Source organism: Mobula hypostoma, chromosome 3 (assembly GCF_963921235.1).
Source record: "Mobula hypostoma chromosome 3, sMobHyp1.1, whole genome shotgun sequence".
NCBI lineage: Eukaryota > Metazoa > Chordata > Chondrichthyes > Myliobatiformes > Myliobatidae > Mobula > Mobula hypostoma.
Genome location: NC_086099.1, coordinates 221,599,913 through 221,626,831, shown reverse-complemented (window position 1 = coordinate 221,626,831; position 26,919 = coordinate 221,599,913). Strand labels below are relative to the sequence as shown.

The following is a 26,919-nucleotide window of genomic DNA, read 5'->3' as shown; positions in this document are numbered from 1 at the left end:
TATGTTGGGTGGATAGGTCTTCAGGGATGTTGACATGTGGAAACTTGATACTGCTTACCCTTTCCACTGCTGAGGACTGATGTTTGTTCCCTCGACTTCCTCTTCCTGAGGTCGTCAATCAATTCACTGAATTATGAAACATGGTGTCAAGGATTTGGATTTAGCTGCATTCTCTTGGTAACTATTGCTTGTTCAGTTACTAAGAGGTAAGTGTCAGTTAGAGAATGTAGATTTTTGTGCATTCTGCCTTGTCCTCCGAGTCTCCTTTGTGTGCCCCAGAAAGAGCTTAATTATTTTTGATTTCTTTCTTTATATAAATTTCTATCCTGTTCTGCAAGCATGCATTCAACTAGTATAGTGACATAAGCTTTATTGACAGTGAGGATATAACAGACACAAAGCCTTACTGTATAAAGAACAACAAAGGGGTGGTCGTGGGAGGCAAAGGAGTGACAATGAGATTGCTTCAATACTCATCAGAGGACCTGAATGAATATGTCATGATTGTCACAAAGAGTTAGATGAGTGTGTCCCCACTAAGATGTTCAGAATTTTCACCAACCAGAAGCCCTGATGAACCAAGAGATCCACAATTTGCTGAGGGCTAGATTGGTGGCATTCAGGTCTGGAACATTTGACCAATGAAGATGCTTACATCAGGATGCTCTTCACTGACGACAGCTCGGCATTCAATACTATCAACCCGTGGAAACTAATTGGTAAGCTCCAAGACCTAGGCCTTTATACCTCTTTGTGCAACTGGATCCTCAATTTCTTCACTTGTAGACCCCGGTCAGTTCAAATTGGCAACATCCCCTCCATGATCACCATCAGCACAGGTGCACAACAATGTCGTGTGTTTAGACCTACTTATGACTGTACTGTACTACTCTACTTATGACTGAGGCCAAGTACTGTTTGAATACCATATTTAAGTTTGCTAACGACACCACTGTTCTTTGCCAAATCAAAAGAGGTAATGAATCAGCATGTAGGAGGGAGATTGAAAATGTGGCTGAATGGTGCCACAACAAAAATCTCTCACTTAATGTCAGCAAAGAACTGATTATAGATTACAGGAGAAAGAAACCGGATGTCCAGGAACTGTCCAAACAGGTTTACAGGTGCAGAGGGTCAGTAACTTCAAATTCCTTGGTGTTATTTCAAAGGATTTGTCCTGAAAACCAGCATGTAAGTGCCTTTACAAGGAAGGCACAGTAGTGCCTCTGAATTCTTATAAGTTTGTTAAGATTTGGCATGTCACCCAAAACTTTAACAAACGTCTATAGATGCACAGTGGAGAGCACACTGAGTGGTTGCATCATGGCCTGGTTTGGAAATGCCAATATCCTTGAACAGAATAGCATACAAAAGGTTATAGACATAGTTCAGTCCATCACTGGAAAAGCCCTGCCCGCTACTGAGCATATCTACAAGGAGTGCTGTTGCAGGAAAGCAGCATTCATCATCAAGGAACCCCACCATCTGGGCCGTGCTCTTCTCACTTCTGCCATCAAGAAATAGTTTCTGGAGCCTTAGGTTCCAACTCACCAGGTTCAGGAACAGTTATTACTCCTCAACTATTAGGCTCTTGAACCAGTGTGGATAATTTCATTCACCCCAACACTGAATTGATTCCACAACCTATTGTCTCACTTCCAGGGACTCTACCACTCCTGTTCTCAATAATTATTTATTTATCTATTATTATTATTATCACCTTTTTGTATTTGGATGGTTTGTCTTTTGCACATTGGTTGTTTGACTTGGTGTGTAGTTTTTCATAGATTATTTAAATGTTTATTTGTATTTATTGTGAATGCCTGTAAGAAAAATGAATCTGAGTAGAATGTATGTACTTTGATATTTTGTAAAGGGTTCATAAGGAATGTTGTATTTGGGTAGTCTCATGCTCAAATTGTGCTCTTTATTTTATTTTAATATTCTTATAAAATTGGCTCTTGAATACAATTGTTATGGATCTTTTTACATTTGTCAAATAATATAATACAGGAGGTCATTCTCCATTGTCACTCTGTTGGATCTTTGAAAGAGCTGGCCAATTAATTACACTGTTCAGCTCTCTTCCTGTAGTTACATTAAAAACCGCCTATTGTTTGTTCATTGTTGCAGTTACTAGCAGGTAACTACAATTCTGATTTATTCTTAGGTTCTCAAATGATTCAGCCAATTTGTCCTGTATGTCTGCGACCCCTTGCAAGACCTTACAGAGTTCACTGAAGAAGAAAGATCGATCTCCAGGTGGTAATGGATGCTCTTCAGGTGGTGAACCGGGGCTGCTTCCTGTGAATGTCCTATCGCAAGATTCTTCCAGGGTTAACATGTTTCCCATTGAGGGTAGAGGAACAAATATGGAGCAGAGACCAAGGTCCTGTCGCATAGTACGTGGCATGATGCCTGCCCCAGTCCGTACTGTACAGGAGGTGCGCTGTTAGATAATCATTTCTGATGTTCAAAGTAGATCCCAGAATGCAGCTTCCCTTTTATTTTTTTTGTTCCTCCCTGCATTATTTCCTTTTTTTGGGGGGTGGGGGCAGGGATTTTCACAGAAGTCTCAAGTTATTGTTTAAATAATGAAATGAAGCTATTGTTATTTTTAGTGCTTATAACAAACTTGGGAGATCCCAGGTGCTTTACAGCTAATGGTGAGTCATTTTGAATTGTGATAATTGGTTTAAAAAAATGTGACAATCAAATGTGTGATATTGATCAGATAATTTAAATTACTTAGCATGCAGGTAGTGCGAACATTAGCTTTTATTAGATTAGCTTTAAAAAAATTATCTTAGATTTTTTTTATTTGTCACATGTACGTCGCCGCAATGAAACACAGTGAAATGTGCTGTTTGTAACAGTGACCAACATAGTCCCAATATGTACTGGGGGCAGCCCTCAAGTGTTGCCATACTTCCGGCACCAGCATAGTATGTCCATAACCTACTAACCCTAACCTGCACATCTTTGGACTGTGGGAGGCTACCGGAGCACCTGGATAAAACCCACACAGTCACAGGGAGAACGTACAAACTCCTCACAGACAGCGAAGGGAATCGAACCCTGATTGGTAATTATTGGTGCTGTTACGCTATTCACTACACTACCATACTGCCCCCACTATGCTACAAGATCAAGCCCATCAGTGTCCCTCACAAAATACTCAAGGTGGTGGAGTTTCACAATTTTGAACTGGTTGTAATGAAGGAAAGTTGCCATATTTCCAAGATGGAATAATCTGTGACTTGGAGCAGAACTTGGTGTTCCAGCTCATGTTGACTATTCTTCTACACAGTTTGGGAGGCAATAGGTTTAGCTTGTGCCATCAAAAGGGTGGCATGGTGACAAGGCGCTTAGTGTAATGCCATTGTGCCGGTGGCTGGGTTCAGTTCCTGCCACTTGTAAGGCGTTTGCACATTCTCACCGTGTTTGCGCAGGTATCTTCTGAATGCTCTGGTTTCCTCCTACGTTCCAAAGATGCTCTAGTTGGTCGGTTAGTTGGTCATACGAGTGTAATTGGACAGTGTAGGCTCACTGGGCCGGAAGGGCCTGTTATTGTGCTGTAAGTCTCTAGATCTCTAAGTTTCTAAAGAGGCCTTGTCAAATTGCTGTAGTGCCTTATGTAGATGGTATACTAGAAGTGGAGGGGGGGAAAGTTGGGGTGGAGGACAGGATACTTATCAAACAGGCAGCTTTCTCTTGGGTGATGTGTGGGGCTTCTTGAGTGTTGAGGGAGCTGCACTTGTTCAGGCAGGTTTTGTCTTTTGCATCTCTCCATCATCTGCCTTATGAAGAGTGGAAATATTTTGATCTCAATGAATCATATATCACAAAATAGCCAGCCACAGATCTGCTGTCAACTGTAGTGAGCTTCATATAAACAAGGAATTTAAATTGCACCCTGGTGTATAGGATAACAAATGAATCTGAATCTAGAATTTTTGTAGTTGATTCTGTAAAGTTCCTGTTCAGTAATGCTAGAAAGATATTTTGGGATTAGAATGACCTTGGGTAGGTTGTCAGGTTCTATCTTGGAGATGGACATGGGCTTATACTAGTTTGATGTGGAAAATCACTTGTGAGTTACCATTTATTTCTGAATTTGCAGCTACTTCACCTGTTCAAATTAAGCTGAATAATGCAATCATCAGTACACATCACTTACAAATTTTCAGTGGAGAAATATCCAAGGATTGGGATTGAGTTGTAGCAACCACAGCTGTCTCCTTTCATTCTTGGTTAGATTCCATTAGACCAAAATAAATGTATATAAATTAAATAAGTAGTGCAAAAAGAGAGTAAAAAAAGAAAAAAAAATTGTGTGGTAGTGTACATGGGTTCGTTGTCCATTCAGAAATCTGATAGCGGAGGGGAAGAAGCTGTTCCTGAAATGTTGAGTGTGTGTGTCTTCAGGCTCCTCTATACCACCTCTTTGATGGTAGCAATGAGAAGAGGGTGGGTTCTGGGTGATAGGGTTCCTTAATGATGGATGCTTACTTTTTGAGGCGCCTTTTGAAGATATCCTTGATGCTGGGGAGGCTAGTGCCCATGATAGAGAAGGCTGAATTTGCAACTTTCTGCAGCTTTTTCCAATCCTGTGCAGTGGCCCCTTTATACTAGATGGTGATGCAACCAGTTAGAATGTTCTCCGTGGTACATTTATAGAAATTTCAACGAGTCTTGTGTGACACACCATTTCATCAAACTCCTAATGAAGTATTTCTGCTGTCATGACTTCTTTTTAAGCGTATCCAGTATATTGGGCACAGAATAGATCTTCAGAGATGTTGACAGCCAGGGTCTTGAAATTGCACACCCTTTCCTCTGCTGGATCCATCAATGGTGTATGTTCCCTCAACTTCCCCTTCCTCAACTACAATCAAAAAGTTAGGCTGAATGGCTTGTGTTTGTGCTCTAGAACTTCATGCTGATCAAAAGTGGACTGCTAAGGATGTCGATACCAAGTTGATTATTGAATTTATAACAATATGGTCTTTTTAAGGAAAAAGGATGAGTCCTGCTTTTTACATGTATTCATTGATTTACTGCTAATGAAAGTATAAAGCCATAAAATATAGGAACAGAATTTGACTATTTGGCCCATCAAGTCTGTTCCCCTATTTTGTCATGGCTGATACATTTTTCTTCTTTGTTCTATTCTCCTGTGTTCTCTCCATATCCCTTCATGCCCAGACCAATCAAGAATCTATCAACCTCTGCTTTAAATATATATAAAGACTTGACCTCCACAGCCGCCTGTGGTAACGAATTCCACAGATTCACCACTCTCTAGCTAAAGAAATTCCTCCTCATCTCCATTCTAAAAGGATGCCCCTCTATTTTGAGGTTGTGTCCTCTGGTCTTAGACTCTCCCAGCATAGGAAATATCCTCTCCACATTCACTCTAACGAGGCCTTTGAACATTCAATAGGTTTTAATGAGGTCCTCCTTTATTTTTCTGAATTTCATGATTATAGACCCAGTGCCATCAAATGCTCTTCATATGACAAGCCATTCAATGCTGGAATAATTTTCATGAACTTCCTTTGAAACCTTTCTAGTTTCAGCACATCCTTTTGTAAGATAAGGGACCCAAACCTGCTGATAATACTCCAAGTTAAGCCTCACCCGTATTTTTTAAAGCCTCAACATTACATCCTTGCTTTTATATTCTAGGCCTACTAACATTGCATCTGTCTTCCTCACCACTGACACAACCTACAAATTAAACTTTAGGAAATCTTGCACAAGGATTCCCAAGTCCCTTTGGGCCTGAGATTCTTGATTTTTCTCACCATTTAGAAAATAATCTACCCTTTCTTTTCTTCTGCCAAAGTGCATGACCATATACTTCCTGACAATGTAGTCCTACTGCCACTTTTATGCCAATTCTCCTAATCTGTCGAAGTCCTTTTGTAGCCTTTCTATTTCCTCAAAACTATCTGCCCCTCCATCTAACTTTGTGTCGGCTGCAAACTTTGCAAGAAACCCATCAATTCCATCATCCAAGTCGTTGACATATAACGTAACAAGAATCAGTCCTAACTCAAACCCCTGTGGAACACCACTAGTCACCGGCAGCCAACCAGAAAAGGCTCCCTTTATTCCCACTCTTTGCTTTCTGCCAATCAGCCAATGGTCGATCCATGCTAGTATCTTTCCTGTAAACCCATGGACTCTTAGCTTGTTAAGCAGCCTCATGTATGGATCCTTGTCAAAAGCCTTCTGAATATCCAAGGACACATCATCAACCCATTCTCTTTTGTCTCTCCTGCTTGTTATTTCTTCAAAGAATTCCAATAGACTTGTCAGGCAAGATTTTCCTTTGAGGAAACCATGCTGATTCTTTTATCATGTGCCTCCAAGTACGCTGAGACCTCATTCTTAATAATTGAGTCCACAGTGGTTGAGAAGAAGTGGCCTATAATTTCCTTCCTTCTACCTCTCCCTTCTTGAAGAGAGGAGTGACATTTACAATGTTTCAGTCTTTCAGAACCATTTCTGAATCTAGTGATTCATGAATGATCATTGTTTATGCCTTCACAATCTCTTTAGCCACCTCTTTCTGAACCCTGGGGTGTAGACCATCTGGTCCAGGTGACTTGTCTACCTTCAAACTTTTCATTTTGCCAAGGACCTTTTCCCTAGTAATGGCAATTTCACACACTTCTGACCACTGACATTCTTGAACTTCCACTATACTGCTAGTGTCTTCCACAGTGAAGACTGATGCAAAATACTTGCTCAGTTTGTATGCCATTTTGTTGTTCACCATTACTACCTCTCCAGAATCTCGCCTGTCTTTTACACTTTATGTATCTGAGGAAACTTTCGGTATCCCCTTTAATATTATTGGCTAGCTTACTTTCATATTCCATCTTTTCCTCATTAATGATTTTTATGTTGCCGTTTACTTCTCTTGTTAGCCACGGTTGTGTCATTTTGGCTTTAGAATACTTCTTCCTCTTTGGGATGTATATATCCTATGCCTTCTGAATTGCTTCCAGAAATCCCAGCCATCATCCCTGCCAGTGTTCTTTTCCAGACAATGCTGACCAGCTCCTCTTTCATGCCTCTGTAATTCCCTTAACTCCACTGTAATACTGATCCATCTGACTTCAGCTTCTCCTTGTCAAATTTCAGGGTGAATTTGATTATATTATGATCATTTTTCCCTAAGGTTTATTTTACCCTTAGCACTGTAATCAGTTCCGCTTCATTGCACAACACCCATTCGAGACTCACACATCAAAGTTGCTGGTGAACGCAGCAGGCCAGGCAGCATCTCTAGGAAGAGGTACAGTCAACGTTTTGGGCTGAGACCCTTCGTCAGGACTAACTGAAGGAAGAGCTAGTAACTTCCTGGCCTGCGTTCACCAGCAACTTTGATATGTGTTGCTTGAATTTCCAGCATCTGCAGAATTCCTGTTGTTTACCCATTCTAGACTAGCTGGTCTCCTCATGGGCTCAACTACAAGCTGCTCTTAAAAGCCATCTCATAGGCACTTTAGAAATTACCCCTCTTGGAATCCAGCACCAACCTGATTTTCCCGCTCTACCTGCATATTGAAATCCTACATAACTATTGTAATGTTGCCCTTTGACATGCTTTTTCTATCTCCTATTGTGATTTATAGACCATATCCTTACCACTGTTTGTTTTTTTTTGGGGGGGGGTTCTGTATACAACTCCCATCAGAGTCTTTTTACTCTTGCCAGTCCTTAACTCTACTCACAGCAATTCAACACCTTCTGACCCAATGGCACTTCTTTCTAATGATTTTATTTTTTATATCAACAGAACCACGTCACCTTTTCAACTTTCAGGGTGAATTCGATTACATTATGATCACTTTTCCCCAAGGGTTAGTTTACCCCAAGCACTCTAATCAGTTCTGGTTCATTGCACAACACCCAATCTAGACTAGCTAGTCTCCTCGTCTGCCTGTCCTTTCAATACAATGAGTATCCTTGGGCTTTAAGCTCCCAGCTGTAATCTTCTTTCAGCCATGATTTAGTGATGCCCACAATGTCATACATGCCAATCTGTAACCGCTACAAGTTCATCTACCTTGTTCCATATAGTGTGCACGTTCAAATATTACACCTTCAGTACTGTATTCACCCTTTTTGATTTTTTCTGCCTTTTACACTGCAACTCATCCTGTTGACTGCAAGTTTGCTCTTCATCAGCCTCTCTTTGCTTGGACATTTAGTTTGGAGATGAGTGTGCTTAGAAAGACATGCAGTTGGCCCTTCTTAACGTCAGATTGGTTTTCCCTAACTCTGAGTCCACTGTGATGTGCAGTTCGGTGCATGCATCTGGTACCCTGTGACGGTCAAGGGCTTACACCTTGGCAATGTTATTATGTGAAAATTGCTCTCCAAAAATAATTGTTGAAGTAGATTGCACCTTGCTAATTCAAATGAAAACAAAACTCTAATAAACTCAAAAGATTAGCCCTCATGCATTCTAATTCTGCATTTACTGAATCCACAGAATCCTCATGTGCTCCAATTTCATGATTCTTTACATAAACCAAATTGCTCCCTTGCTGTAGCCCTGTGGTACTGTATCCTTGCGTGTGCCGTACTGTCCTTAAATTGCTCCACACCAGCATTATCCCTGCACAGCTGATTGATCTTCCATTTTCCATTGTTGTGCAGGACCCCTCCAAAAAGCGCCTAAGCAAACGAGGCTCAGGATCCAACCTGACCCTGCATGTAATCGAAAGTGACGTTGACAGCGGCGCCTGCTTGAAGGGCTACACACGGCAGACAAGCAACTCATGCGAATGCATTGCTGGGTCTGACTGGCTGCCTGCTACCGGCACCCGGGTGGACCACATGGCAGAAGGCCCGTCTTCTCAGGACTACCCACAGATGAAGCCCCCAGGCTACTATCCTGCTGGCCGCTGCAGTCAGAAGCCGCAGGATTTCCGATGGTACCACGAGCCAGTCGATGACCTCGGCATTGAGAGGTTACCAGAACGAGCAAGATGCCAGACCCCAAGTGGTCTGGAGACGAAGCACCCCCCGAATCTGAATGCCAACGTGCCTGAAAGGAGCAGGAAGGTGAAGTTTGCGCCAGAATGCATGAACATTGAGCACAAGGCTAGAGACAGTGATGCTCCGAGTATTGAGGATCGACATGCCAGGTATGCACCCACTCTCAAACTGCTGCACATGTTGGCAGGTGAATTGTAGGCTCGAGCCTCAGTTAGCACCTCAAGGGCAGATAGGAACTGCTACTAGGATATATTAACATGAGAAGGTTTTCCCTCTTGACTCTTTTCTGGTCAGTGTTGAAGGTAGTCTTGGTACAGGGTGATATTGATATATTGGTGAAATGGCAGACAGAGCTTAACCCAGATAAATATGAGGCGGTGCATTTTCTGAGCACTGAGTTCAGGTCATGCACTGAGAAGGGTGGAGTCTGAGGGAGAGCATGGAGTGCAAGTCCTTTGAAGGTGGAAATGCAGGATAGTGACATGTTTAAATGGTGTATGGGATGCTGGTCTTTATTAGTCAGGGCGGTTACGTTCCAACTTTATAAAAAGCTGGTTGGATCTCAGCTGGCGGGCTCTGTAATATTTTGGTTGCTACACTTTTGAAAGGTATGATGGCTCTGGAGAGAGTGCAAAGGAGGTTCATCAGGATGTAAGTTGCTTCTAGATTTTTGCTTTTAAGTAATTTTTTTCGCATGATATCTTTGCAATTTTGTTTGCTTACATTACAAAACTTGCGGCTTTCAAAGTTTTTGTTCATGCTGGTAAATGTGAACACGTGGCTTTTTCTTATCTGATTATATAAAAATGTGGTAAAACTTTTAGTCTGGCATGCTTAGATTTTGGTGGTTGTAGTTGTAACAGATTTTCCAGACTATTGGATGTTACTTATTCATTTAAATTCAATTTTGTTTAGACGTTACACAATAGAATAATGAATTTTCCAGTATACCCAGTAAGTTTAAAGGGCGCATTGGGACTGGGGAGCCGATGTGTAAATAGAAGGATACTACTTGTCACCCGGTGAGTCAGGTGCTAAACTGGGAGGATTTACAATTACAGTCGGCCCTCCTTATCCGCGAGTTCAACCAACCGCGAATCGAGAAAACCCGGAAGTGCTCTTCCAGCACTTGTTGTTCGAGCATGTACAGACTTTTTTTTCTTGTCATTATTCCCTAAACAATGCAGTATAACAAATATTTACATTGCATTTACATTGTATTAGGTATTATAAGTAATCTAGAGATGATTTAAAGTATACGGGAGGTTGTGCGTAGGTTATCGTGGATCAGGATCGAGGAAAAAAACGGAAGTTCTCTTAAGTTGGAACAGGTACATCAGGTATTATTTAGCGTCAGTAAATCAAACATTTGTCTTAGTATATAGTATATATTTTACCTTTCTATGCATGTAAAACACTTAAGAAATGTATGTTTCAGCGCCGGGCGATCCAGTGACAGACAGCTCCCGAGCGCACCCTCCATCCGTGCCGGGTTGATGTGGAGGATCAAAAACCCAAAACCCCAAAACCCAATAATTAAACCACTGTGTTGATTAGTAATAATTGCAGCTTTCATCGAGGCAGGGCCTTTCTCACTTTATCCTTTAAAATTGTTCTGATCGTTGACTGACTGTAGCCTAATGCTTTTCCAATGACCGATGATGTTTCACCTCTTTCCGATCACTTTATTATTTCTACTTTATTTTCAATCGTGATCGTGATTATTTTCATGAACAGAAACACTGTAGATTCAGAGCTCCATCGCCAGGTCCTAATGTCCACCGCACTGGGACAGGTTAAATAAGGTCCGGGGTTCCGCTGGGTCCTAAGGTCCACCACATTGAGACAGGTTGAATGAGGGACTTGAGCATCCGCGTTTTTTGGTATCCGCGAGGGGTCCCGGAACCAATCCATCACGGATAAGGAGGGCCGACTGTAGTTAGAAGATCATTGGAGTTACCTTGCATGACTGTTTGCAGTCAAACACCCGTTCTGATGGTGGATAAATACTGGAAGTAATTGGAATGGCAGCTTCTGTGGAGAGAGAGAGATAAATTCACATTTTTTTCTTTCAGTAACTAGGGATAGGCAATAAATGCTGGCTTAGCTGGTGACGCCCACATCCCGTAAATTAAATAAAAAAACTTGATTAAAACTTGCTCTGCTACCCTGTCTCCTGCTATTTATCCAGTTCCTTATTCAGACTATATGTTGGCACATGGCCAAGTGGTTAAGGCGTCGGTCTAGTGATCTGAAGGTTGCTAGTTTGGGCCTCAGCTAAGGCAGTGTGTTGTGTGTCTTTGAGCAAGGCACTTAACCACACATTGCTCTGTGACGACACCGGTGCCAAGCTGTATCGGCCCTAGTGCTCTTCCCTTGGATAACATCGATGGTGTGGAGAAGGGAGACTTGCAGCATGGGCAACTGCCAGTCTTCCATACAACCTTGCCCAGGCCTGCGTCCTGGAAACCTTTCAAGGCGCAAATCCATGGTCTCACGAGACTAACGGATGCATATTTATACAGACCAGTAATTTGCCTTTTATTTTTTTCCTGAAGCTATGTGTGGCTGTAACAATAGCAAGTTCTCATCCACTATTTAACATTGTATACTTTAATAAATACCTTCGATTTTTTTTAACACTTTCTGTAACCTCACAATGTGCCAGAATCTTTCAGTGGAAATAATTGTAATCAGGAAGAGGGCAGCTACCACTTTATGCAGAGCAAGGTTCCACAAACTGGTCAGATAATGTTTGACGTGCTTTAAAGTTATCTTTTCTGCCCACCTAGAGGGCAGAGATGGTGTGGGTGTAAATACTATCTGGAAGCCAAGTTTAGCTCTTCCTTGCATATCAGCACAAGGAGGATTGCAAGTTTGGTGTTGAGCATGGTGTTGGATGCAGTGCCTCCTTTCAATAAGGTTGGTGGTGTACAAGTTCCTGTCGACATCAACAGTGTTTAGGTTGAGAGTTTCAAGTTCCTAGGAGTGAACATCACCAAGGCCTGTCCTGGACCAACCATGTAAATGCCATGGCCAAGAAAGCTTATCAACACCTTTACTTCCTCAGGAGGCTAAAGAACTTTGCCATGTTTCCACGGATCCTTACCAATTCTTATCAATGCACAATCAAAAGCATCCTGACTGCATGTATCATGGCTAGGTATGGCAGTTGCTCTGCCAATGCCTGCAAAAAAAAACTGCAGCTATTTGTGCATACAACTCAGAACATCATGGAAACTAGCCTCCCCTCCATGAACGCTGTCTACAGTTCTCATTGCCTTAGTAAAGCAGCCACTCCAGACCATCGACTAGAAGATACAAAAGCCCTAAAAGCACATGACACTAGGCTTCTACCCCACTGTTGAAAAACTGTAAAATAATTCCTCAAAAATAATTCCTGTAAAATATTTCTCAACTTCATTAGGCATCCTGTTATGATCTTGTACCATATTGTCTACTGCGCTTCACTTTCTCTGTAGCTGTTGCACTTAATTCTGCATTCTGTTGTTGTTTTACCTTGTTCTACCTCAATGCTTCATATAATGATTTGATCTGTATGAACAGTATGCAAGACAAGCTTTTCACTGTATCTCCATGCATGTGATAATAATAAACCAATTCCAACTTCAAAATGTACCAATATACAGTGAAAAGATTGTCTTGCGTACTGTTTATACAGATCAAGTCATTACATGTGACCATAATAAACCAATTTCAGTTCCAGAGGTGATTGTAAGGCTGGGGAGATGGAGTCTGCATTGAACCTGTTTCAAAACGAGATTCTGTCACGCTCCATCTTTGTGGTGAGTCGCTTGCCACAGAGTACCCAGCTGCTCTCATAATCTAATGTTACATTTCTGATTTGCTTGTGTGTTTAAGAACCAGTTGTTGCTTGGGAATCAACTGATGCATTCTTTTCTCATGATCCCATTGACTGAAAGCAGTCAATAGCAGGAACATCTTACCATGATTTCCTCCATGGACTTCATCTGGGTTGACTCTGCAATTAAATTTTGTGGGAGTATGGTACTGTAGTCAGAAAGGCATACAGCATGGACAATCCCATGTCCCTTTGGTGCACCATACTCATTCAAACACCTACCTGACCATACCAGGTGGTAAAGAAGGCATATGGTATGCTTGCCTACAGAATTTACTGTAAGAGTAAGGAAGTCGTATTGCAGCTTTACGCAGCTTTGGTGAGGCTGCACTTGGAGTATTGTGTGCACCTCTGTTCGCCCCATTATCGGAAGGACGTGGAGACTTTGGAGAGGGAGCAGAAAAGGTTCACCAGGATGTTGAATGGATCAGAGGTTAGTCCAACTTGGTTTGTTATCTCTGGAGCATTGGAGACCTGTCAGAATTTGATAAAACTATGAGGGTCATTGATGGGGTTGCATCGATAGTTTCTTTGTTTCCCAGGGTAGAATTGTTAAATACTAGGGGTGAGGAGGTGGCCTGTCATGGGGTTGGAGGCTTGTCTGTGTGTGGGTGGGAAAAGGGTTTGTTTTGCTGTTGTTGCTTGTTGTCTGTTGGCCATGTGCTGTTCTGCTGAAAACTGTGGGCATGTTATGTTGGCACCGGAAGGTGTGGTGGCACCTGAGGCCCCAGCACATCATCAGATTGTGCTGATTTTAAGTGCAAGCAGCGTATTTCACTGTATGTTTTAAGTATATGTGATTTAATAAATAAATCTAGATCAAACATTCATTCATGGTGAGAAGGGGTTAGTTTAAAGCAAATGTATTGTGTTAAGCCTGTTTACAGAGTAGTGAGTGCTAGAACAGGCTGCCGGGGTAGTGGTGTAATCAGTTAGGATAGTTACATTTAAAAGATTTTAGATAGGTACATGAATATCAGGCATTGAAAGGAAATTGTTCAGGCAGATGGGGTTTAATTTGATTTGGCATTGTTTGGCACAGGTATTGTGAGCGATATGGCCTGTTCCTGTGCTCTACTGTTCTGTGCCCTATGTTCTACCTCTATGAATTTCATCTTCCAGAACTAGGGCCCCAAATTCCGTGTATTGAAGTTTCAACTGCCCACCTGAAACCTTCTTAAAGTATTTGAAGAATATCTGCCTCTACCATCCTCTCATGTAATACATTCTAGATTCTAATCATCCTCGGGGTGAAGGAATTGACCCTTCCATCCCCTCTTAAGTGTCCTACTCTTGCCTTGAACTTTGGCCGTATGGTCATAGGCACCTGTGCCGAGGAGGAAAAATTCTCACTACCGTGTCCTTAACCTCATGAATTTGTATAAATTGATCAGGACTTGGGTGTCAAGGGTTGCAGTTTATTTTTCTTCATTTGAAGGTTATTTGAAGGTACTTTGGTTGAAACCGGTGATCTATTTCAGATTTTATGAACATTTAATTTGAACAGATTAGGTGTGGAATGTCAACAGGTTGCACGTTCAAAAGAGTCGCAGAGTAATAGAACATGGAAACCCTACAACCTTCAGGCTCTGAACTGGTGTGGATAACTTCATTCACCACTATTCTGAGCTGAACTGATTTTACACCTACAGATTCGCATTCAAAGACTTTTCACATTTTGTGTCCTCAGCATTATATTTATCTGCACAGTTTGTCTTCTGCATATTGTTTGTCAGTTTATGTAGTTTTTCATAGATTCATTTTTATCTGTTTTCTATCTCTCTCTGCATCTGGTGGAATCTAACCTTCCAGACTACCCTACCACGCGAGATCTTGTCAAAAGCCAAGATAAAGTCCTTATAAACGGCATTCACTGCCTGACTCTCATATATCCTATTGGTTAGGCCTTCGAAAATTCTTTATCAGACACAGTTTCCCAGGCGCAAACATGATGACTGTCCCTGGTTAGACATCTTCAATCCAAATATATATTGTCCCTCAGAATTCTCTCCTGTGGCTTATCTACCACTGATGTCAGACTCATCAGCCTGTAGTTCCCTGGCTTTTCTTTGCTGGCCTTTTAAATAATGTATGATATTAGCCTCCCTCCAGTCTTCCAAAACTTCATCCGTGGTTGAAGATCAAACAAATATCTCTGCAAGGGCCTCTGCAATTTGTTTTTGAGCTTACTACAAGGTCCGAAGATTCACTGTGTTTCGCCCTGGAGATTTATCACCTGAATGTGCTCTAATACCATCAATACCTTCTTCCTGGTAATTTGTTTGTGGGGCAAAACTTCATCACTCATTTCCCTCTTTTTTTAGCATCCATCATTTTCTCCACAGTAAAAATTGATGAGAAATCTATATACTATTAAAATTCTCATGCTCTGTTTGTCTGTTTGTCACCTCCAATTAGCCCAAACGGTGCATTACAGCAGCACTTTTTTTAATGCAAAGTTCAGGGTTATATATCCGTATAAAATTGCTCACTCGTCTATCAACAGGCCCCGCTTTCCACAACCCGAGCCAATTCCAGCTGTAATGGAAACCGCGTTGCATCACCACGAGGCATGCGCACGGCCAGCCTCAGCAGCGCCTCACGATGCTCACAGAGCCGATTCCAGCTGTAATGGAAACCGCGATGCATCACCACGAGGCATGTGCACGGCCAGCCTCAGCAGCGCCTCACGATGCTCACAGAGCCGATTCCAGCTGTAATGGAAACCGCGACGCATCACCACGAGGCATGCACAGGGCCGGCCTCAGCAGCGCCTCACGATGCTCACAGAGCCGATTCCAGCTGTACTGGAAACCGCGATGCGACACCACGACGCATGCGCACGGCCAGCCTCAGCAGCACCTCACGATGCTCACAGAGCCGATTCCAGCTGTAATGGAAACCGCGACGCATCACCACGAGGCATGCACAGGGCCGGCCTCAGCAGCGCCTCACGATGCTCACAGAGCCAATTCCAGCTGTACTGGAAACCGCGATGTGACACCACGACGCATGCGCAGGGCCGGCCTCAGCAGCACCTCACGATGCTCACAGCAGCAACACCAACTGCAGCAAAAGGGCAGGACTATCACGTCCATTTAGGGGAGCAGCAACCACATCATCAAGAAAAATCAGCATCCTGGAGGCTTTGGTGTTACTGCTTCGAAACTTCTATCAAGCATTAGGGTAAAAAAAAATATGGACAACCTAATTATGCCATGTGGAAAGAGAAGGGGGACATTATGGTCAAGAGATGATGCCAAATGTTGTCGGGAAGCGGCAAGGAGAGGGAGAGAGCAACAATCGGATGGGGCCAGGGCCGCACGACTCCAGGATCAAAGAGTCAGGACAAAAAAGATGAGAGAAGAAGAGACAGAGGAGGAGAGGCATGCACGTCTCCAAAATGACAACAATAGGCACAGACGGAGGAGAGATCCTGCTCGACTCCGGGATCAGAGAGAAAGAACAAACGGTAGAAGAGATGAAGGATGAAAGGGCTGTGTGTCTCCAAAATGACAAAGACAGGCAGAGGAGGAGGAGAGAGGAAGAGACAGAGGAGAAAAGGAAAGATCAACTTGAGAATATGCGGCAAAGAGTACTCTATTGAATAATGAGCAAAGAGAAGTATATGAATATGCGTGCAACTGCTTGGAAAGGAATCTCTCTTCAATGATTTTCATTGATGCACCTGGAGGAATGGGCAAGGCACTTATCATCAACTTGATCCTTGCTAAATTTAGGGGAGATGGAGGTGTTGCTATTGCTGTAGCATCAGATATTGCAGCAACATTGATGCCTGGTGGTAGGACAGCACATTCAAGATTCAAAATACCCCTCAAAGTCAATGAAGATGCCCTTTGTAACATCAATAAAAACACCAATACTGCAAATTTACTCTAAAATGCGAGGGTTATTGTCTGGGATGAGTGCCCCATGATTAGGAGGGAGAGCTTCGAAGCCGTGGACTGGACTCTTTGTGATGTATGCGGCAAGAATGAGGCCTTCAGGGGTATTTTAACCATTTGCTGTGGTGATTTCCGTTGGCTTCTAGCAGTTGTGAAATGTGGAAATGATGCTGATGTGGAGAATTCATACATAAAAAAATCCTACTTATGGAGAAGCTTCATCAAGTTTCAGTTGAAGAGAAACATGCGATTGAGTGAAGGAGAAGGACGATGTTATGAGTTATTGGATGTTGGAGAAGACAAAATTGAGAGAAATGAAAACGATAAAATTGAATTACCTGAAGATATGATTCTGCCAGCCAAAAGTATAGAAGAACGCATTGATTTCATCTACCCGACATTCAACAATCTTGTAGAACTGTTCTCGAGGAATTCTATCTTGGTTCCTCTCAATGAAATGATGCGAAAAATAAACTTCATATGCATTAGACGCTTCCCTGGAATCATGAAAGAATACTGTTCCTTCACTGCCATAAGTGAAGGAGCTAACACCACTCATTTTCCAACAGAATTCCTTGGTTTGGTTGAACTCTCTGGATTGCCACCACATAAACTGGAATTGAAGAGGGGATCTCCCATCATTTCAGTGAGCAACTTGGATCCACCAAGGCTTTGCAATGGAACGTGAATGACGGTGGGAGAACTGCACGACAGTCTCATCGTAGCAAAGATAAACATTGGAGCCTTCAAAAATGACATTGTCATGATCCCAAGAATTACTCTCAGTTTATCAGAAGGGGAAGATGTCCCTCTTCAGCGGAGCCAGTTCCCGATACAGTCATGCTTTGCTATGACTATACATAAGGTGCAAGGCCAAACCATGGAGAATGTGTTGATTTATTTGGAGAAACCGGTATTCCAGCATGGTCAGCTGTTTGTGGCTTTAAGCTGGGGAAAAAGAAATGAAAACGTTGGAGTATTCTTGAAGGGTGGCAGATCAACCATAAATGTTGTCATCAAAAGTGTCCTTCATTAAACGAGGAGGAGCTATAGTTGTCTTGCTACGCGTGTTTCTTCTTTAATAAACTGAGTTTTTCTTCTTTAATTTCCAAAGCACGGCACATCAGAGTGCACTACCTTTCTCTCAAAGGGTGCCCCATCAGGTCACCCGGTTGTCTAGTACTAACTAAAAATCTTGATAGTCTTTTAAGGCTCTTGCTAATCCTTAAGAAGCCTGTTCTTTCCCTAGCTACCCTTTTACTCTTAACATATGTATAGAATCTCTTGGGATTTTCTTTAACCTTGCCAAAGGACCTAGGGTAATGGCCGAATTGAAGGAAATTTATATTAGGCAGGAAATGGTGTTGAATAGGCTGTTGGGTCTGAAGGCTGATAAGTCCCCAGGACCTGATGGTCTGCATCCCAGGGTACTTAAGGAGGTGGCTTTAGAAATCATGGATGCATTGGTAATCATTTTCAATGTTCTATAGATTCAGGATCAGTTCCTTTGGATTGAAGGGTGGCTAATGTTGTCCCTCTCTTCAAGAGGGGAGGAACAGAGAAAACGGGGAATTATAGACCGGTTAGCCTGATGTCAGTGGTGGGAAAGATGCTGGAGTCATTTATAAAAGATGAAATTACGATACATCTGGATAGTAGTAACAGGATCGGTCCGAGTCAGCATGGATTTACGAAGGGGAAATTGTGCTTCACTAATCTTCTGGAATTTTTTGAGGATGTATCTATGAAAATGGACAAGGGAGAGCCAGTGGATGTAGTGTACCTGGACTTTCAGAAAGCCTTTGATAAAGTTCCACATAGGAGATTAGTGGGCAAAATTAGGGCACATGGTATTGGGGGCGGAGTACTGACATGGATTGAAAATAGGCTGGTTGACAGAAAACAAAGAGTAGCGATTAACGGGTCCCTTTCGGAATGGCAGGCGGTGACCAGTGGGGTACAGCAGGGTTCAGTGTTGGGACCGCAGCTCTTTACAATATATATTAATGATTTAGATGAGGGAATTAAAAGTAACATTAGCAAATTTGCCAATGATACAAAGCTGGGTGACGGTGTGAAATGTGAGGAGGATGTTATGAGAATGCAGGGTGACTTGGACAGGCTGGGTGAGTGGGCAGATGCATGGCAGATGCAGTTTAATGTGGATAAATGTGAGGTTATCCACTTTGGTGGTAAGAACGGGAAGGCAGATTATTATCTAAATGGAGTCAAGTTGGAAAAGGGGAAGCACAACGAGATCTAGGTGTTCTTGTACATCAGTCACTGAAAGCAAGCATGCAAGTACAGCAGGCAGTGAAGAAAGCTAATGGCATGCTAGTCTTCATAACAAGAGGAATTGAGTATAAGAGCAAAGAGGTCCTTCTGCAGCTGTACAGGGCCCTGGTGAGACCACACCTGGAGCACTGTGTGCAGTTTTGGTCTCCAAATTTGAGGAAGGACATTCTTGCTATTGAGGGAGTGCAGCGTAGGTTCGCAAGGTTAATTCCCGGGATGGCGGGACTGTCATATGTTGAAAGATTGGAGCGACTGGGCTTGTATACTCTGGAATTTAGAAGGCTGAGAGGGGATCTGATTGAAACATATAAGATTATTAAGGGATTGGATACGCTGGAGGCAGGAGGCATGTTCCCGCTGATGGGTGAGTCCAGAACCAGAGGCCACAGTTTAAGAATTAGGGGTAGGCCATTTAGAATGGAGTTGAGGAAAACTTTTTCACCCAGAGAGTGGTGGATATATGGAATGCTCTGCCCCAGAAGGCTGTGGAGGCCAAGTCTCTGGATGCTTTCAAGAAAGAGATGGATAGAGCTCTTAAAGATAGTGGAATCAAAGGTTATGGGGATAAGGCAGGAACTGGATACTGATTGTGGATGATCAGTCATGATCACAGTGAATGGCGGTGCTGGCTCGAAGGGCCGAATGCCCTACTCCTGCACCTATTGTCTATTGCCTGCCAGATCCTTCTCATACCTCCTTTTATTCCTTCCTGATTTCTCTCTGAAGGATACTCCCACGCTTCTTAAACACATCGAGGGATTTGCTTGTTCCCGATGTCTGCCTCATTTTACCGGCCTCAATATCTCATGTTAACCAAGATGAATAAAGAGATTGAAGTATAAAATGTATACTATAGTATTCTGTGAGTGATCAAAGTAGATTTGTTATCCAAGTGCATACTGTATATGTCACCATATACTACCCCACAATTCATCATTGAAAAACTGCACAGAACAAGACGGACAAACAGCTAATGTGCAAGAGACAACGAACTGCAATACAAAAAGAAAAAAAATCTAATAAAATAATAAATAAATATGCAATAAATAGTGAGAACATGAGAGTCCTTGAAAGTGAATCCATGGTTTGTGGTAACAGTACAGCGTTAGAGAGTGAAGTTATTCCCCTTGTTTCAAGAACCTGATGCTTGAGGGGTAATGACGGTTGCTGAACCTGGTGGTACGATTCCCAAGGCTCCTTTACCACCTTCCTGATGTTATTTTTATGTTGTTTTAGGTAGTCTAGTGTAGCCTTATGCTGTCTCACATAGTCTAGTGTAGTTTTGTGTTGTTTCATGTAACACCAGGGTTCTGGAGGAACGTTGTTTCGTTTTTACTGTGTACTGTACCAGCAGCTTATCGTCGAAATGACAATAAACTTGACTTGACTTAACAATAAGAGAGTGTGATCTGGATGGTGGGGGCCCTTGATGATGGATGCTGCTTTCCTGCAATACCACTCCTTGTAGAAGTGCTCAATGGTGAGGAGGGCTTTGCCTGTGATGGACAAGGCAGTATCTTCTACAATGTTTTTCCGTTCAAGGGCATTGGTGTTTCCATATCAAGCCGTGATGCAACCAGTCAGTATACTCTCCACTGCTGGTCTTCAGAGTTTTCGATGACATGCTGAATCGTCACAAACTTGTAAGAAAGTAGAGGCACTGTTATACCTTTTTTTTGTAATGGCATTTAGGTACTGCACCCAAGACAGATCCTCTGAAATGATAACGCCAAGGAATTTAACGTTGCTGGCCCCCTCCACTTCTGATCCCCTAATAAAGACTGGCTCGTGGACCTCTGGTTTCTTCCTCCTGTAGTCAATAATTAGCGCTTTGGTTTTGCTGACATTGAGTGAGAGGTTGTTGTGGTGCTGCTCAGCCAGATTTCCAACCCCCTCCTGTGTGCTGATTCGTCCACACCTTTGATTTGGCCAGTGGCGGGTGGTGTCATCAGCAAACTTAAAACTGGCATAGGAGCTGCGCTTAGCTTCAGAGTCATTAGTGTAAAGTGAGCAGAGCAGGGGCTGAGCACACAGCCCGATGGTGATTGTGAAGGAGCTGTTGTTGTTGCCACTCTGAACTGACTGGGGCCTGCAGGTGAGCAAATTAAGGATCCACTTGCACAGAGTTATTGAGGCCAAGTATTAACTTGTTTGCGTTTTCATGAATTGGACCTGTTCTCTCCTTTGCAACTCTCTTACTCTTAATATAGCTATGGAATCTCTTGGGGTTTTCCTTAACCCTACCTCTCAGATCCATTTCATACCCTGATTTATTCCCTCCTAATTTCTCTCTGAAGGATACTCCCGTACTATTTAAACATATCAAGGGATTCACTTGTTTAAACCCAAATGTATGCATCTTTTTTTACTGATGAGATTATCAAAATCTCTCCTCAAGTGGGATGAACAATGAGATTGACGTATGAAGTGGATGCTGTAGCATCCAGTGAGTAATGAGCATGTTTTAATCCACAGTGGATTCAGTCCAGGCTGCTCATTTTTGAAAGGAATGCAGCTTGTAATTTTTCAGCAGGCCACCAGAGGGAGTCTGTACTCCATGGCCCTGAAACATGAAGTATGCTTTGGTTTTCATGTCATAGAGACTGACAGTATTTTGTAGGCCTGCATGATACTAATTATCTTCTCCCACTGGTCAGAGCCTTAGAATTGAGCATTACCTACACCACTTTGGTTCTGAGGGGCCTGTGTGGCTCACTGACAGCCACAGAAGGACAGGAGATACCCAAGAGGGCAAACAGGTGGGTGGGTTGTTTTTGAGATGGTGTACACTTTCATCTGTTTATGCTGAAGTGCGTGGCACAGTGGCACAGCAGTTGACACTGGGGCGCTACAGCTACAGGGACACAGATCTCATCCCAGCCAGTGTGGGGCTTGCACATTCTTCCCATGACCACGTGAAATTCCTCCAGGTGCTCCAGTTCCTATCGGCAGCACAAGTTAATTGGAACCTGCAAATTACCCTTAGTAGGTAACTTGGTGGAAAAATCAAAAGGAAGTTGATAGATAAATTGTGGGGTTACAGGGAAATAAAAGGATAATAATAATCATGATCAGGTTCATTATCATTGACACATGTCGTGAAATTTGTTACATGGCAGCAAAGTGCAAGACGCAGGGTACTGTAAGTTAGAATAAGAAATAAAATAAAAAGTCCAAAAGAGGATAGAAAAGAGTGTTCATGGGTTCATGAGCCGTTCAGAAACCTGATGGTGGAGGGGAAGAAGCATTGTGTGTGTCTTCAGGCTGCACTACCTCGTCCCTGATGATAGGAATGTGAAGAGGGCATGTCCTGTATGGCGAGGGTCTTTAATGATGGATGCCACTTTCCTGAGGCACTGCCTTTTGAAGATGTCCTTAAAAGTGGGAGAGTGAGTGTCTGTGAAGGGAGCCAGTTGGCTCTGTGACTCTGCAGCCCTTTCGATCTTGAGCACTGGAGCCTCCATACCAACCAGGTAGAATGCTCTGCACAGTACGTCTGTAGAAATCTAGCGGAGTCTTTGACATACTGAATTTTCTTAAACTGCTACTGAAATGTAGGGCTGGAGTGTCGTCTCTGTGATTGGATCAATGCGTTAAGCCCGGGATAGATCCTCTGAGATCTATCCATTTCCTCTTTTGGGAGTTGCAGTGCTCCTTATGGCGGCCTTCTGTGTTGTAATAATTATTTGAGAATCATGCGAAGGTGAGAGAGAATTTCATTTCTTAGTTGTAAACTTTGGAAATTCTCTATTCTGGGAATGCTGGGGGCCAAATCATTGAATATGTTAAAGGTAGATGCAGGCAGATTTTGAACATTTGGGATATGGTAGACCGAAACAATGGCCAAGATCAGATGAGCCAAGGCGTCAATGAATGACAATGCAGACTTGAAGTCAGATGTCCTGCTCTTGTTGTGTTGCATTATCTTAACCCAAGTTCCATCGGTTTATGCAGTGCTATTGGCCGTTGCGGTCTCTGGAATTTGAAAAGATAACGGCAGAACTGAAAAGGTTATGTCTCTCAGAAAATATTGAACATACTGGAGTTGAAGGGTCTCTACCTGAATCAGCAACTGTCTATTTCAGTCTGTAGATGACTTGAATTGACTTTATTTCTTGCATCCTTCACATACATGAGGAGTAAAAATCTTTACGTTATGTCTCCATCTAAATGTGCAATATGCAATCATAGTAATTAATAATTTATAATAAATAGAACAGTCAATGCTCTCAAATCAGCGTGAGTTAATCAGTCTGATGACCTGATGGAAGAAGCTGTCTGGTGGAGCCTGTTGGTTCAAAGGTCAAATTTAATGTCAGGGAAGTGTATACAATATACATCCTGAAATGCTTTTTCTTTGCAAAACATCCATGAAAACAAAGAAGTGCCTCAAAGAATGAATGACAGTTAAATGTGAGAACCCCAAAGTCCCCCCCAGCTCCCCCCTCCCGCGTGTAGTGAGCAATGATCCCCACTCCCCCACCAGTTTAAAAAAACACGCTCATCAGTACCATCACCGAGCCCAAGCGTGTGCTAAGCAATAGCAAAGCCACAGACCTAAGTTACCCCAGAAGCTTCGTATTTCATCGGAAATTCGACAAACCACGGGTTCTTTCTCTCCCTGGCAAGGGAGAGGGAGGTGCCCCCCATTTTCACAGCGAGTGGGAGACATAACAACAACCCGCTGGTTTATGATCTTAAAAGTCGGTTTTGTCAATTTTTTCGAGCTGTGTCTGAAGATCGCAAAGACCTCGGGTCTTCAGACCCACAGCGAAAGGTTTTCTGGCCTCCCCGACGACACACGAGTCTTCTGCCGTGACACCGACCCTCGATCCGCCCGTCTCCAGAGCCCCGAGATCTTAGGCTTCTGAACACGATCGAGATTCTCAGGCCAGACCCTTGGCATGTTGAATAGCGGCCAGTCGTGGAACCTGAGAACGGGTCCCATTCCCGCAAAAAACCGAAGCCTGCGTGTAACTCCAGGTCAGGGTCTTCAAAATAACCCTGAAAGGGAAAATAAAGATATTAAAGGTGGAAATAGAGCTGTTTCTGAAGATGCAAACAAAGGAGTGACCGTTAGGCGCCTGGCGTTTATGCTGCGGTACCGTTTCCCGGATGGCAGCAGCTGGAACAGTTTGTGGTTGGGGTGACTCGGGTCCCCAATGATCCTTCAGGCCCTTTTTAGGTACCTGTCTTTGTAAATGTCCTGAATAGTGGGAAATTCACATCTACAGATGTGCTGAGCTGTCTGCACCACTCTCTGCAGAATCCTGCAATTAAGAGGGGTACAGTTCCCATACCAGGCAGTGATGCAGCCAGTTAGGGTGCTCTCAATTGTGCCCCTGTAGAAATTTCTTAGGATTTGGGTGCCCATACCAAACTTTCTCGACTGTCTGAGGTGAAAGAGGTGCTGTTGTGCCTTTTTCAGCACACAACTGGTGTGCACAGACCACGTCAGGTCCTGGTGATGTGGATGCAGGGGAACTTAAAGCTGTTTACCCTCTCAACCCCAGATCTATTGATATTGACAGGGGTTAGCCTGTCTCTATTCCTCCTGTAATCCACAACCAGCTCCTTTGTTTTTGCAACATTGAAGGAGAGGTTGTTTTCTTGACACCACCGTGTCAGAGAGATGACTTCTTGCCTGACCTGTTGAGTTTCTCCAGTAGTTTATATTTGCTCCAAATTCCAGCATCTGCAGTCTCTTATGTCGTCATTTCTTCAGAGAAATGAAAACCTTTATGGAGATATCTGACTGTGTGAGTGGTTTCAATATAACCAAGTCCAAAATTGAAAGCTTTAAGTATTGATATTCACTATGCTAGCACAGATGATTTCTTCACATAGAGTGGTGAGAATGCAACGTGCTGTCACGTTGTTGTACTCACCTGACTCTCAGCCAAGCTGCATGTAGCATACCCTGCTATAAGATTTACTTTATTTGTCACATGTACATTGAACCATTAAAACATACAGTGAAATGTGTTGTTTGTGTCAACGACCAACACAGCCGAGGATGTGTTCGGGGCAGCCCACAAGTGTCACCATGTTTACATTGCTAACGTAGCATGCCCACAACTCACTAACCCTAGCATGTACATCTATGGAATGTGGGAGGAAACCAGTGCACATGGAGGGATATGCTGGAGAGAAGGGTTACATTGATCTGACAGTAGGTTAAACGGTCAGCAGAACATTGTGGACCAAAGGGCCTGTACTATTCTATGTTCTGAGCCTATGCCTCTGGTTCAATGCACCAAAAACTTATCATTGACCCTGCCTGTGCCTTTATAATTTTCATGGAGGATGAGAGATATTTGATAGAGTGTACAAGATAAGGGTAGAGACAAATACCAGAAATGTTTTTACAGGTGGAAATGGCTAATATGAGGGGCACAATTTCAAGGCAAGTGGAGGAAGTATTGGGGGGGGTATGTTAGAGGGTAGCTGTTTACACACAGAGTGGTGGGTGTGTGGAACACCCTGCCGGGGTGCTGGTAGAAACATACATTCGGGACATTTAAGAAACTCTTATGTGGTCATATGGATATTAGAAAAATGGAGGTCACGTGGGAGGGAAGGGTTAGATTGATCTTGGAGTTAGTTAAAAGGTCGGCACAACATTGTGAGCTGAAGGGCCTGTCTAGTTTTTTTCATGTTCTATGATCTCCACTCAGCATTCTTCATTCCAAGAAAAACAAACCCAGTCTATGCAATATCCATCCCAGGCAGCATCTGTTCTGATGCAATCATATCCTTGAGCTGTTCCTCATGCTCTAAAAGATGAACTCAGATTATCTCTAATGAACTCCATCTCATCATAGCCCTTGCACTTCATTTGCTGCCCTGCACTGCACTTCCTTTGTAAGTGTGACACTATATTTCTGCATTGTTTCTTTTCATTGCCCCCGCGTACTGTATTTATGTGCAGAGTGATTTGTGAAGGTGGCATGCAAAGCTTTTCACTGTGCTTTTGTGCATGTGCAACAATAAACTAATAAATTGGGCTTCATTGTAACTGCATGAAGCTATAGACAGACAGGTCAGAGTTACAAATTATGTGGTATTTTAAATACCAACAATTAGAGATAGAAGCAGAACAAATGTCTCAGGAATTAATTTGGGCGACTGTTCCTAAGTTTAAGGCTGACTGCATGGCTGCCACCCATGAGTCAGTTCAAGTTGGGCAAGGCCACGAGGTAAGATAAATTCTGGAGGAGAGCTGATGTTTTAGAGTTTATTGAAAGATTACAGAGAGTATGATCATGGTGGTTTTTGAAAACAATGAACATTTTAAAATTGAAGAATCACTTAACTGCAAATTCTTTTGGATAGGGTTATGGATAAATATAAACACATGAAATTCTGAAGATACTGAAAAACTAGACCAATGCTCACAAAGTGCTGGGAGGAACTCAGCAGGCCAGGCATCATCTATGGAGGGGAATAAACAGTTGATGTTTCAGACCAAGGCCTTTCTAAAGCGACTATTTATTCCCTTCCAGTGTTTTGTGGATAAATGTTTACACGCCTGGAAACCGTCAGCATGGATGAATTGTGATGAAGGGCTTGGTTCCATGCTGTATGGCTGTATATCTACAATTTATATGATCTACAATCATAAATTGTTTCCTATTACATATGCACTTAGTGACCAGGTATTTAGGTATCTCCTCTACCTAATAAAGTGGCCCATTAGTGTATGTTTGTGATCTTCTGCTGCTGTAGCCCATCCACTTCAAGGTTGGGTGTGTTGTGCATTCACAGATGTTACTCTGCACACTGCTGTTGTAATGTGTGGTTATTTGAGTT

General features: G+C 42.8%; 1 protein-coding gene across 2 annotated transcripts in view; it reads left to right on the top strand.

Moving 5' to 3' along the window:
- The window catches only part of mindy4 (MINDY lysine 48 deubiquitinase 4), a 291,924-nt gene that overhangs the window by 40,178 nt on the left and 224,827 nt on the right, over positions 1–26,919 (top strand). For both annotated transcript variants that reach the window (XM_063044570.1, XM_063044571.1), the window contains 2 exons: positions 2,171–2,444; positions 8,683–9,173. In XM_063044570.1, the coding sequence (XP_062900640.1) occupies positions 2,171–2,444; positions 8,683–9,173 (765 nt within the window). The remainder of the gene's footprint in view (positions 1–2,170; positions 2,445–8,682; positions 9,174–26,919) is intronic.